Here is a 13,457-nt window from a genome sequence, read left to right as displayed (position 1 = left end):
AGTGTGGGTCTCCAGGGAGCCTAGGCTGTGACTGACATCTTACTGAGCTCTCTGCCTGTTAGTGAGGATGGGAAGGGGTCTCAGCGAGGTCCAGCTGCATGCTGGCAGCAGCTGTGGACAAGCTCTGGGCATCTCCCTTTACATCGTGGTTTTCATGGAGATTCTAATTCTAGAGAGCAGAATATTATGTACAAAATTTCTATGCCCTTATATGGAGGGAACTCTAATTCGAAAGGATACTTGCACCCTAGTGTTCACAGCAGCACTAGTTACAATAGCCAAGACATGGGACGAACCTGAATGTCAATTGACACATGACTGGATAAAGAAGTTGTGGTATATTTATGCAATGGAATACTACTCAGCCGTAAAAAGAATAAAATAATGCTATTTGCAGCAACATGGATGGACCTGGGGATTGTCAATCTAAGTGAAGTAAACCAGAAAGAGAAAGACAGATACCATATGATATCACTCATGTGGAATCTGAAAAAAGAAAAAAGAAGACAAATAAACTCATCTACAAAACAGAAACAGACTCACAGACATAGTGAACACCTTGTGGTTTCCTGTGGGGAGAGGGTGGGAAGGGATAAACTGGGAGTTTGAGATTTGCAAATACTAACTACTATATATAAAATAGATAAACAAGTTTCTTCTGTAGAGCACAGGGAGCTATATTCAATATCTTGTAGTGACCTATAATGAAAAAGAATATGAAAAGGAATACATGTATGTTCCTATATGACTGAAACAGGATGCTGTACACCAGAAATGGACACATTGTAAATTGACAATACTTCAATTAAAAAAAATTTTCCATGCTTTACAGAAAGCTGTTCTTACCAGAGATTTTAATTCTGGAATGAAGAATAGTCTTTAATATATAAGAATTTTAAGTTCAAGTTAATAATAATTCACTTTGACACTTAAATTTTCTGCTGCACTAAGTTGAATTTGATTCCATACACATGCCTCAGATATTTGATTTAGACATTTTTTTCTCCTTAACGAAGAGTTACTGGGTGCTGGATTCACACTGTATGACAGGGGCACTTTATTCTGTGTTTATGGCCAGTGCTAGAATGCAGCTAATGGAGGATGCTTCCTGGAAGGTGTTTGAGTGTGTTCATTGTGACTTTAGCCTGGATGTGTCCACGGAGTGATGCAGCCTCGACTTCTTGCTGCTTTGAATTCTTTCAAACCTTTTGCATCAGGCGGCTGTGGACAACGCTGCCTGTGAAGTCCAGCCTGCAGAGCTGATAGTTTGAGGACTACCTGCTCCCCCTAGGCATTCCATCTCAGTGGATTCATCAGTTCCTTTTGATTAACAGTAAAGATGCTGACTGTGGTCCTTAAACCTGAAAGACGGTGTTCAGTTTCCTCTCTGGGTCGACCGTTTTAGGGTTTGAGTCACACGGCTGACATGCAGACCAGGGACGTGCTCATGAAGTTGTCTGGGACCATCGAGTGTGAAGGGCCCAACCGCCACCTCTATGACTTCACCGGAAACTTGAACTTGGATGGAAAAAGGTATCAATTTCCTTGTCATTTAGCGTTTTTGTTTTTTTTTTTAAATGTGACTGAGAAATACAGAAAAACATCAGTTTGTTTCCTGGTTTCATAATATTTTAAAACAGATTCCTTCCTGTTTAGCTTAGATATGGGAGTCTGAGCTTTTTCTGAAACATCATTTTAATCAATTTCAATCTTCCCCTTAAATTCAAGGAAAAGACCTGATTTTTGGCAAAAAAATATCCCCAGGGCCTGAAATGAGGGTCACAGAACTGTTCTTTCTGTGTGCACTCCCTCAAGGGAGGAGAGTAGTGGTTTTCGCTGCATTAAATTGTCCAGAAAAGCAGAAGAGAGGTGTCTGAGGTGTAGAAAAGCTAACATATTTATTAGAGAAAATTCTTTTCTTTTTCTTTTTTTTTTTTTTTTTCTTTCTTCTCAGTAGTCTGTGTTTTCAGAAAGTTGAATGAAAAGGACAATTTCTCTTCCTTTAGAATGTTCGCTGCCCTGTTGTCTGTCCTGTTGTCTCTGTCCTCTCGGCGTTTGTTTGATTGTTTGAGTCATTTTCCGTCATTACGTTGGGTGGGGGGTCTCGCTTCTGCGCACCTGTAATCTGCCTCCTCCTTACCAGGGATTCCCACCTTCATATTTTGAACAGACCCAGAGGGAAGGACTTTGATGGGAATCAACCCCAAATAACTCTGACAGCTCTCAGTGTGGCTGCTTTCTTGGTTTCACAAAGAATGCAGGGCAGTTCTGCAGGCTTCCGTTTTGATTTTCTCACTAAATTATCTTTGACAAATTTGATATTATAGCTTTATTGCCTTTTTTCTTCCTTATAGTCTGTAAAATAAACTGAGTTTCCCAAATGAATACGCTTCTGGTTATTTTAGCAATTTCCTTTTGGGGTGTCGAGTTTCATAACAGTTGTACGAGACACAATCCCCTCTTAATGTTTTGGAGGAAAAAAACCCAACCTTTTTCTGTGGTGATGAATGGCTGAGATAAACCTTTTTTTGTGGGTCTTTTTTGGGTCAATTAAGCCAGTGGTAACCGTTATGGTCCCTGTTTCCCAGTGAAATAGTTCAAATTTGACTGAAGGAAGCATTTGATTTATTGTGGGTCTATGTTTAAGGGGGAAAGTCATGCTCATTTTCCAAACTCTCATTAAATATAAATGTTGTCTCTTATTTTTAGCCCTGTTTCCCTTGGGCCCGACCAGATCTTACTAAGAGGCACACAACTTAGGAACACTCAGTGGGTCTTTGGCATAGTTGTTTACACTGGACACGACACCAAGCTCATGCAGGTAAAACATTTCTGTGCTGAAAACATTGCTGATTGCAGTCTTTTTTCTTTCTTTCTGTTTTTGTGGAGTAGAGGGTGGAAAACGCAGGTGTTACATTTAGAAGCTCAAGTTTTGTCTGTGAACCTGAATTTGGAAAGGAGGTGCCTTTACTTTAGTTCCTAGGTGGTTTCCCCTGGGTTTCTGTTTCATATCAGGTATTTATTGCTCTTGCCTGAAATATCGACAGTCTTTGTCCGGATTCAGTGGGACAGTCAGTCCTCACCTACTTCATCTCCAAGCTCAAGGTGGGGTTTGTTCTAACATCCTTATTTCTCTCTTTACTGCTCCTCCTCACCCCATTAATTAGGATTTTATAGGAAATTGTCTTATTTAATTATTTATTGAATTCTAGACAATTTAAAATCAGTTATTTTTGAACTAATGTTTTATTCATATCATATATCAAAGAGAAAAATGTGAACATGATTTTGTTCCTTCTCTCTGTTAATTTTTAAAAATTATGATTTGTGAATTTATAGCCCACATTTCTTTTGTGACGTATTTTGCCAGACAACTTCGAAATCCTGACAAGTCAGCGTCACTGCATGTCATTTCTTTCATGTCCTTGGTATCCCTCGGCATCCTAGTTTGCTAATGGCTTCTATGAATGAGGGTTGGCCTTTCAGCTTGTTTGCCCCTTTGTGTAACTTCTAAAGCGCATATTTGATGATCTTTTGTAGTTTAAACGTGATGAGTGGCCGCCATGCACCACGTCTAGTGCCGGCTGTGAGGATGCAGCAGTGGGAGCCTCAGTCTTGCCCCGGGGGGCGGGGTGGACTCAGCAGTGAGGGGGAATCACAAGGCGGAGAGAGAGTTGTTGCAGCGTGTGTCGTGACCGGCTCGGCGGGTGCATACGCAGGGGGCAGCCGGCCCAGGTCAGGAGGTTTCCGTTGACCAGATCCTGATGTGAGGTTGGATAAGGGAGGCTGTTGTGTTGGTCCACTCTCTGAGGTCAAACGATGGAGGAGGAGAGAGGTAAATCTTTGTTAGAACTGATGACGTGATGGACGCCAGGGTCCCCACCAGCTGGGGAGTGCAGTGGAGATGAGGGAGGAGGGACCAGAGGGCTGAGAAGATTGTTGCACCTGCTGAGTGACAGGCCTCAGGGGCTTGGCTTTGAGCTCCTGGGTGGAGGGTTTGTAGAGTGGAGAGACCCGGGCGTGCAACCGGGGAGTCTGAAGTAGACCTGTTGGAGGCCATTGGCTGTTGAGGAGTGAAGGATGTGGACCGCAGCATTTGGTGAAGATGGGACAGTGGCAGGGCCAGGTGGAGATGGATACAATAAGCCAGTAACTCGAGTCTTCAGGGAGTGAGGGGCGGGGAGAAGGGCTGGTGGACTTCCTGGAGGAGGAGGCAGTGGGGGGCGGGGAGGAGGCTGGTGGACTTGCTGGAGGAGGGAGTGAGGGGTGGGGAGGAGGGCTGGTGGACCTGCTGGAGGAGGAGGCAGAAGGTTGTGTAGCCAAATGACATGAGTTTTACAAGCGGATTCTTTAACATGGCGTTACAGGAATGAAGTGTCAGAAGTACTGGGTCTCAAATATCACTAAGGAATACTGTCCTCAGACCCTACGGCACGGGAGTCTGTGCGGGCGTCCTCTGTTGGGGGAACTTCAGGAAAAGGGTGTCCTCCGCTGGGTGAGGCCAGAGCAGGAAGGAGGGCAAGGACTCAGGGAAGCTCTGGTCCCAGGAATGGTCACAGAGGGGCACCCACGGCCGCTGAGGAAGATGAGTAGTTGGTGAGCGTGGAGAGGCAGCCCCGGGCGGCTGTGCCCGGTCTCTGCCTCCCGCTAGCCCTTGCCCATTCACCAGCGCTGCATGCCGTGGGAGCGCTCCCCGGTTCTGAGCATCTGGAGTGAAGTCTTATCTCTATGAAGAGTGCAGTGCTCTGCCACCTCGTGGGTTTCCTCTCCCTGCCCTGTCCAGTGCCAGCAGTCGCCGCCGGCGCTCGAGCCCCACCGACCCCAGATCCCTGCTGTTGTTATGATGAAGCAGCAGAGATCCCGAGGAGATGGCTCAGATCTGGGCAGGGCCCCGAGACCAGTTTTCAGGTTGGGCGTCTTACAAATTCGACAGCTCTCCAAGATTCCTGGCAGCCTGGGTGTCTTCCCAGGGTGCGGTGCTATTTCTCTGGGTTGTACCTTGGTAATTCATCTTTGTAGCTAAGGTGTAAGAGATAATTAAGTTACACTTAAAAATTCCATCCTGGCTTGGAGATCATAGTACTAAGTGAAGTAAGGCAGAAAGAGAAAGAAAAATACCATACGATATCACTTATATGTGGAATCTAAAAAGAAATAATGACACAGATGAACTTATTTGTAAAACAGAAACAGACACACAGACATAGAAAACAAATTTATGGTTGCCAGGGGGTAAAGGGGGCGGGGAGGGGTAGACTGGGGGTTCAAGATTTGCAGATATAAACTACTGTATATAAAACAGATAAACAACAAAGTCCTACTGTGCAGCACAGGGAACTATATTCAGTATCTTATAATAACCTATAATGAAAAAGAATGTGGAAAGGAACATGCATATACGTATAACTGCACCACTGTGCGGGACACCAGAAATTAACACAAGCCTGGAAATCGAGAGACCTCACTGAAAAGACAATCCCGGCCTCCCTCAGGGAGTGAGGTGCGTACCGAGTCACCTCGCGCAGTTTGCATCCCGTGGGTGTCCTGGCACCCTCCCTGCTCCTCCGACATGTGAAAGACCGCTTTGCAAGGCTGATCGCACGTTGCCTGAGCACGGAACAGCGGGGAGCCCCGCGCACCTGTGCCGGGCCGGCGGGCCGCCGGGCCTTCAGGGCTAAAACAGCAGTGAAAACACCGCGCTTTTAAGAGGAACGTGATGCAGCGCCCGTAGCCGGAAGCCGTCCTGGTCGTGAAATAACACCTCCGCCCGTGCTTGCGCTCCCTGACTGCGGAGAGGAGGCGCACTTGCTTTAGGTTCGTCTTTTTTTTTCCTTTTTGTTTTTGAACTCTCACCTCAGTGCCTTCCGCCCGCCACAGCTCCCTCGTTTCACGCTGAGCGGAGTGCCACGTGGAAGTACTTCAGCTTCTGCTGTAACTGTGGGTCGATCGGAGGGGAAGGAGGCTCATCACGGCCGCTGCCGCGGACGGCGCCCCGCACGCTGTTGCGGGGGATGCGCGTGTGTTAACTCGTTCCTTCTCATGGCAGCGGCCCTCGGGGCGGCGCTGCCACTGTTCCCACTTCCTCGCTGAGGACACTGGGGCGCAGACTCTAGACAAGCTCCCAGAGCGGCACACCCAGTGAGAGAGGGGGCTGGGATTCACGCCCCGGCGGTCTGGCCCCCCAGCCCACGTTCCAAGTGCTCTTCTCGGACGGGAATAAAATGTGTAAGACGCAGGTCAGCTTTAAGCTTTTTCAAAAATCAGGCATTTGAGCCTGTTTCTATTTAGAACTCTGTTTCTCAGAAGTCGTGGTGTTGTCTCGGGGTTTCGTAGAAGCACTTACAGGGCTGGCAGGGATTTGACGTTACAAGCTCGTTGCTGCTCGTCGAGGTGTCCGGGGCCGGGCAGGCAGGGCCCGGCTTTCCGAGGTGCACGGACTGCAGTCTGGAGTTTGGGTTGTTGCTCTCGTGTTGGATGAAATACAACCTTTCCTAACCCTGTGAACTGGTTCACCCCCTGGAAAATGTCAGAAGTCCATAAACTCGTGGAGTCATAGAAATAACATTTATTGTAAATTTTTTTTCTATCTGTGGCTCCAGTGAATGTTTATTAAAAGCGATAAGATCATCTTTAGTTTTTAAAAGGTTAGGGTAGGCAGATTTGAAACCAGTCTTCTGGCTCTTGCCATGAGGTCAGAGGTGAGGTGTCCCCATCGGCCCTGACTGATGACAAGCTGGCCTTTGCTGATGGATTTCCGTTGAGATTCTAGTGGAATATTTTTAGAAGTCTATAAAGGTCAAATAATTTAGAGAACTAAAGTGAAAGGGAAAAAAAGAATAAAGACAAAGGAGATGCTGCCATGCCGTCTGGATACGTACAGGACTGCAAAATTGCCAGTGTCACGACTCCCCGACTCCCTGCCCTGCGGGAGGCCAAGGCCGTGGTGGCAGCAGCCCTGGGTTTGGTGACAGAATTCAGATGGCGGTTTCATCGGCCTTCTGGTGTGAGCGTCTCCATGGAACGTAGATGACCGTCTCTCCTGTTTGTCTCGGTTTTACTTCCACTTGGTGACTCTGTGTTACTTCCAGGGCCGTCTTTGCCCTGGCTCTGTTAGCGTCAGGCAGACAGGGAACGGTGAGGGAGAGGGCTGGCTTAAGCTTGGCACAGGGCACCATTTTTCATGACCAGTCAGTGTCCTACAAATGTTCAAGTCACCTGATCTTGAGGGTCAGCGTAGCCTGTAAAGGCACGGGGCTCCTGACTCAGACAGAGGCCTGTGGGCTGAAGCTCCGCCGGGTCCCCCGTCCACTTTGTGGCTTCTGGTCTGGCCCAGGCCCTGCCCACCTCCAGGAAGAGATGTTACCATCTGCTGTCCCCTCCCAGCCATAACAGATGACGCCAACTCAAAACTATGTGAAGCTCCTGTGTCACAGTTCTGGAGGTCAGAAGTCTGATGTGGGTCTTCCCCACGTCATGTGTCAGCCAGCAGCATTCCTTTCTAGAGCACTCTAGGAGGTTCCAGAGGAGAATCCGCTCCTTGCCTTTTCCCACCTTCTAGAGGCCGCCTGACCACCCTGGTTTGGGAGCCTTGTCCTCCGTCCTCAGAGCCTCGGTGCTGCGTCTGTGGCCACCCTCCGGTAGTCACGTCTCCCTCTGACCATTGCTGGGGAGGAGTCTCTCCTCTGCTGTTAAGGACCTGTGTGGTTAAACTGAGCCTATTTGGGCAATTCAAGTTAATCTCCCCAAGTGGACATCCTTAATTTAATCACCCCAGAAAAGTCCCTTTGCCATGTGAAGTAACACAGTCACTTGGGTCCAGGCGTTAGGACATGGACATCGCTGGGGAGGGGCATCATCCTGCCCACAACTACCTTCAGGCATTTTTTGATAAAGTGACTTCCCGTGAAGAACCGTCCAGTGCAGGCAGCTCTGTTGACTTTTTCCACTGCTGGGGGGATACAGCTCCACGCTTTCCCCCTGAGGTGCAGTGGTCCTTGAAGCTGGCTTGAGTGAGTCTTTCTGAACCAGCTCTCACCACTGACTTATCCTCTAGCTGGGCTGGCTTCCCTGCCGGCAGTGAAGGCAACCTGTGAGCGTTTACGGGCGGTTAGGCTATCTTTCTGCTTTTGTTTTATCCTCCTGTCTACATTCTGTTTGTTTATGGTTTAGGACTCCGTTCAGATTTCTCCTGGCCTCTAGGCTTTCCTTGCTTGCTTCCTGTACATGGTTTTCCCAATGAACTCTCTGTCCATCCATTTCTTTTGACACCTACCATTCTCTTTCGCATTGATGTGTATGTGTTTGTGTGTGTCTTTTTTTCTCAATTAAATTTTGAGCTACTGGACTTAAAAATATCTCTCTGTGTATTAATTGTAGAGCTATGTTATTACTTTGAAGATGGTAGATTTCTGTGATCTTTAAGTTTCTCTAGAATTATCAACATCCTGATTTCTTTTAAACTGGACTTAAATGATTTAGAAACTGTAAGGTAGTGAAAGTAGCTAGTTTTATGTGACAATGTAATCGTAAGAGGTGCAAACTGAGTCGTGTAGGCTTGAAATATGCACTTTTAACATGATAGAGTGTGTCTTCTGTCTTTACTTAAAACTAGCTGTTGATTCAGGGACATAGTACGCTTTTAAATTTCATTAGTTATTTGGCAAAAAAGAATACAGTCTTTTACTTTTGGTTTGTTGAATTTGGTTAGCTTACCTCCTTTTCTCCCTACTCTTGGCCCCCAAGTTTGTTCTGTGACCCTTACTGATTTTAAATGCTCTTGTGCAGAATTCCACCAAAGCACCTCTCAAGAGATCGAATGTTGAGAAGGTGACGAACGTGCAGATCCTGGTGCTGTTTGGCATCCTCTTGGTCATGGCCTTGGTGAGCTCCGTGGGAGCCCTGTACTGGAATGGGTCCCAAGGGGAAAAGAACTGGTACATCAAGAAGATGGGTAAGTGGCGGGACAGGTTGCCTGTTGAAGTGGACGGTCCTTCCAAGCATGGTTTGCGCATGGGGGCCACGCCACCCTCCCCTGCCCTCTGGCTGTTGTCCATTATTAGCAGTCTTTCAGGACCTGGAAGGTGCGGAGTCATGTGGTGAAGGGAAGGTGGGCACATTTGGGGATTGTTTTATACTCAAGTGATTATTTTTTAACTGTTAGGTTGTGAGTTTTGTTTTTTAGGCTTGTAGGGATTATCATGTACAGCTTAGTTGATCAGCATCAGATTACTTCAGATTAATGCTGATTTAATTCCAATAAAATGCAGAAACTGGGCTCCAGTGTAGATCCATGTCCTCCCCTGCTCTGTGTGATTGCTATGTTTATAACACCCATCTTTGTTATCAACCCAGTAATTCAGCGTCATACTCACTCTCTTGCATAATGTTACATCTCAGAAGTGAAAAGGAAAAAATAACCTACGGATTTCACATTAACCTATTTACTTACTATTTACTCCTCTTTCCGGTCGGCTTCATTTCTTCTGTGCGTTTGTGTTACCAGCTGGTGTCATAGCTTTGCTTCAAGTAGCTCTGTTCTCTCCTCCCTCCTTTGTGCTGTCGTGTGCATTACATCTGATTTTTTGCCACTTTTTAAAATCCAAAAGAAAAGATAAAAAATAATTATATTATCTTTTATAAGTACCTATATAATTACCTTTATTGCCCTTTGTTTCTTTATGTGGATGTAATTACTGCCTGGTATCACTTCCTCTCATCCTGGAGAATTTCCTGTATTACTTCTTATAAGGCAGACTGGACAGCAACAGATTATCCCAGTTTCTATCTTTGAGATGTCTTTATTTCTTCCTTGTTTTTAAAGGATGGTTTTGCTGACACAGAATTCTTGTAGGAATTCTTGGTTGACATTCTTTCTTTGCGGTACCTTGAATGCACCATCCCATTGCCTGCTGGCCTCTGTTGTACTGATGAGGTCCGCTGTTAATCTTACTGAGTTTTCTCTTGTGTGTGAGTCATCTTTCTGTTGCTGCTTTCACAGTTGTATTTGGTTCTTAATAGTTCTGAGTTTATTCTGTTTTAGGTTTGTTGAGCTTTTTGGATATTGTACAGTAATATTTTTCATTCAGTTTGGAGAGTTTTCAGCTATTTATTCAAAATTGTTTCTGCCACATTCCATTTCCCTCTCCTTCTGGTACTTCCATTATATGTATGTTGGTCCACTTGATGTGTTCTGTGGGGCTCTGAGATTCTGTCAGTTTTTCTTTATTCTTTTTTCTTTCTGTTCTTCAGATTGGATAATCCCTATTAATATATATTTGAGTTTGTCTGTTCTCTCTTGTGCCGGCTCAAATCTATTGTTGAGCCCCCTTAGTGATTTTTAGTTATTTTATTTTTTAATTCCAGAATTTCCATTTGGTTCTTTTTAAACTTCTATCTCTTTATCGATATTTTGTAATTAATGTTCATTGTTATCTTACTTTCTTTTAATTCTTTGAATAGTTTTCTTTAGTTCTTAGAATGTGTTTATAATAACTGCTTTGATAGCTTCGTTTGGCCCATCCTTTGGGCTTGTCAAAGGCAATTCCTATTAGTCTTTTCCTGTGTCTTTGTATCATAAATTTTGGGGACTGAAAACTGGGAATTTCAGCTAATGCGTTATAGCAGGACTCTGATTTCCTCTCCCCCCTGCCCTCCCCCGCTACTTTTTGTTTATTTGTTTCATGGCTTGCCTGGAGTATTTCTGGGAGGTTTGTTTTTCCCTCTAATGTGCAGCCTCTGATGTTACTACACAGTTTTTATTTACATGTTTTTAGTTTTTAATTCTTTTAAAATGTACAGTTTAAAGTGTTTGGTGAGTTTTAGTATATTCATAGATTCCTAGCAACCCTCACCGCTACCTAACTTGACAACATTTTCGTTATCTCAAGAAAGAAGCCCAGTCCTGATTTACCAGTCACCCCCACCCATTGTTTTTACTTTTAAGCCAGGATTCCTGGGGGTCAGCACAGCTTAGAAGTCAGCCAGTGGTTGGTCAGAGGTTGTCCCTAACCCCCTGGAGTCAGTAAGGAGCCAGCTGTCTGATCTGTGTGTGCCTTGGGAAGTGTCTGCAGTGTTCGGGGAGTTTAAAATCCGCCCCACTTCAGTCAGGGACCAGCAGCTCCCAAGCACTCTCCCCAGTCCCTCCCGAGCAGCTGCAGCCCTGTGTGTGGACCTGGCCTGGACCGCCAGGGCTGAGTGTAAGCTTGGCAAGGTTTCTCTGGCCGTCTGTTTCCACGCATCTTTCTGTCTGATTTCTGGCTAGTATGCCGTTGTTTGCCCCACTGGTACTGTGAGACCTTTGTCTTCCTCGATCACGAGCCACTGGGGTTGCTGTTGCTTTGGCAGTGCCCTGCACATGGCGGTTTCTGTGCTTCAGATAATGTCAGCTCCCTCAGGCTGCTCCTGTTCTGACAGCCAGTCCCACCCTGGAGCCAGGGGCGGGGAGATGAGGGCTGCCAGTCACCATCTGGCACCCACCCACCCAGAGCAGAGCTTAAGCAACCCGGACCTGGGGGAGAGAAGAGGAGGACAGACCAGCTTAGACGCCAGAGGCTCCCACTTAACTCACACTGAGTAGATGTTCTTGAATCCACGCTTTTGACTGTTTTGTGTGCTGTGTGATCAATGTCTGCACTTTAAATGCTTGTTTTTGACAATTTAGTCCAGTTTTATTGCTTTTTTTTTTTTTAGAGATTTGCCAATCTCTTTACACAGCAATTCCAGAAAAATAAATAAAATTTAATGATAAAAGTTTTTTGAATAATAAAGTGGAATTTTTTTAAACTTTGGGTTGTTTTCTTGGGAAGACTATTATTCCCATCTTTCGATATATTTTGAACTGGTGGAAACATTTTTTTTCCTTTTCCTGTTATCATGTAGAAAACTCACACACCTTAACTGCCCAGAACTCCTGTTGCCATTGACGCATGTGGGAAACATGACTGGGGCTTCAGTTGTAGATATGAAAAATCCCTTGATTTTGGTTTTTAAAATTTGGATTTCAGTCATGTCATATGTTTAGCTTCAAACGTGAAGACTGTTAAACTTTGCACATGTTTATTCAGTTCCAAAATGTCGTGGTCTGGGTAAATAGACAGCATTGACAATATATTTGTATACAAGCCTTGTGGAAACTGGCATTTAAATTGCTCAGATAATGTCAAACGCTAGTACTAGCTGCATGATTTATACTGGAAGAATATATATACTTTTAGTCCCATTCATAATACTTTGTGCTTTGCTTTCCTTGGGGTGAAGTCTGAGCAGCTCTGGTAAAAACCATCAAACTTCCCATTTGCATCATCACTGTCCGACTTTTGAGTTCAGGTCAAAGAACTTTCCGCTTCGACACACACACACTTTGTCCCTCCTCCCCCTCTCCTGGTCCCTCCTCCTGTCTAAGCTGACCCTGCCTCTGCTTTGGATTCCATCCTTTGGGAAACTTGTTCCATCAAGACATCCCTTCTCTTAGCTCCCAATGAGCTCTAGGCGTCCTGCCTGCCTCTCTTCACCCCTCTCCCCGTTCACACCTGCCCCCTTTCTGCCAGCTCTTTGGGGGTGTCTCAGATACGCCCACACCTCAGTGAGGCTGCAGACACTCCTGGCAGCCACTTCGGATGCCTGTCCTCTCTTCTGTACCCCCTTTAGCTCGCTGCCCTGTCTCTACACTCCAGGACCCGAGGAAAGCCGCTGTTCCCTGGGTGGCCTTCAGTGACCGTGCCTTCCCACGAGAACGCTCCTGCCTCGGCTTCCGCAGTGCCCTGGGAGCTCCTCTTTCACAGGCGGGCCGCGCTGCTCGCTCGCATCGCGGGGGGCTTCCTCCCGCCTCCTCCCCTCCCCCGCAGCCTCCTGTCGGAAGCCAGCTCTGTATCACAAAGAACTATGTCCTACCCGTCTTCGAGTCCACAGTTTGTGCCCCATAGTAGGTGCTCAGTAACTGCTTTAACTTGAATCTCTAAATCCATACATCAGCCAATAAAATTTGTGAGTGGGGAACGTCTTTCAGAAATGTTCCCACATAGCAAAGCCCAGGGAAACGGAATGGAGACTAAGCTACACCGACAGTCTGGCTTTCTCCCACAGACACGAGCTCGGACAATTTTGGGTATAACCTGTTGACCTTCATCATTCTGTACAACAACCTCATCCCCATCAGTCTGCTGGTGACTCTCGAGGTGGTGAAGTACACGCAGGCCCTCTTTATAAACTGGGTGAGTACCACCCGGGCGAGGAGCTGGGCCGCGGGGGCCGCGCCGGCTGGCACTCCCCAGCACCTCTCAGGGCCTTAGTGATTGAATGGAGCTGGCAGGGGTGCCCCTGAGCAGTGGCAGTCGTGACTAGGCACTTGGCACCTCAGCGTCCTGGTCCATGAAGCGGGCAGGGCAGGACCACCTATTGAAGGGGCTCTCGTGCACCTTCAGTGCAGTAATTCAGAGGCTTAGCAGGTGCCACTCGGGGGA

At 46.4% G+C, this 13,457-nt stretch overlaps 1 protein-coding gene across 2 annotated transcripts in view; it reads left to right on the top strand.

The window, feature by feature from the left end:
• The window catches only part of LOC102506353 (phospholipid-transporting ATPase IB), a 416,600-nt gene that overhangs the window by 73,135 nt on the left and 330,008 nt on the right, over window positions 1-13,457 (top strand). For both annotated transcript variants that reach the window (XM_032496428.1, XM_032496427.1), the window contains exons 9-12: window positions 1,406-1,533; window positions 2,710-2,821; window positions 8,785-8,950; window positions 13,081-13,208. In XM_032496428.1, coding sequence (XP_032352319.1) covers window positions 1,406-1,533; window positions 2,710-2,821; window positions 8,785-8,950; window positions 13,081-13,208 — 534 coding nt within the window. The remainder of the gene's footprint in view (window positions 1-1,405; window positions 1,534-2,709; window positions 2,822-8,784; window positions 8,951-13,080; window positions 13,209-13,457) is intronic.

Source organism: Camelus ferus, chromosome 14, assembly GCF_009834535.1.
Source record: "Camelus ferus isolate YT-003-E chromosome 14, BCGSAC_Cfer_1.0, whole genome shotgun sequence".
In the NCBI taxonomy this organism is placed as follows: domain Eukaryota; kingdom Metazoa; phylum Chordata; class Mammalia; order Artiodactyla; family Camelidae; genus Camelus; species Camelus ferus.
Note: the sequence above shows the minus strand (reverse complement) of the source record. Positions and strands in the feature narration are given on the sequence as shown.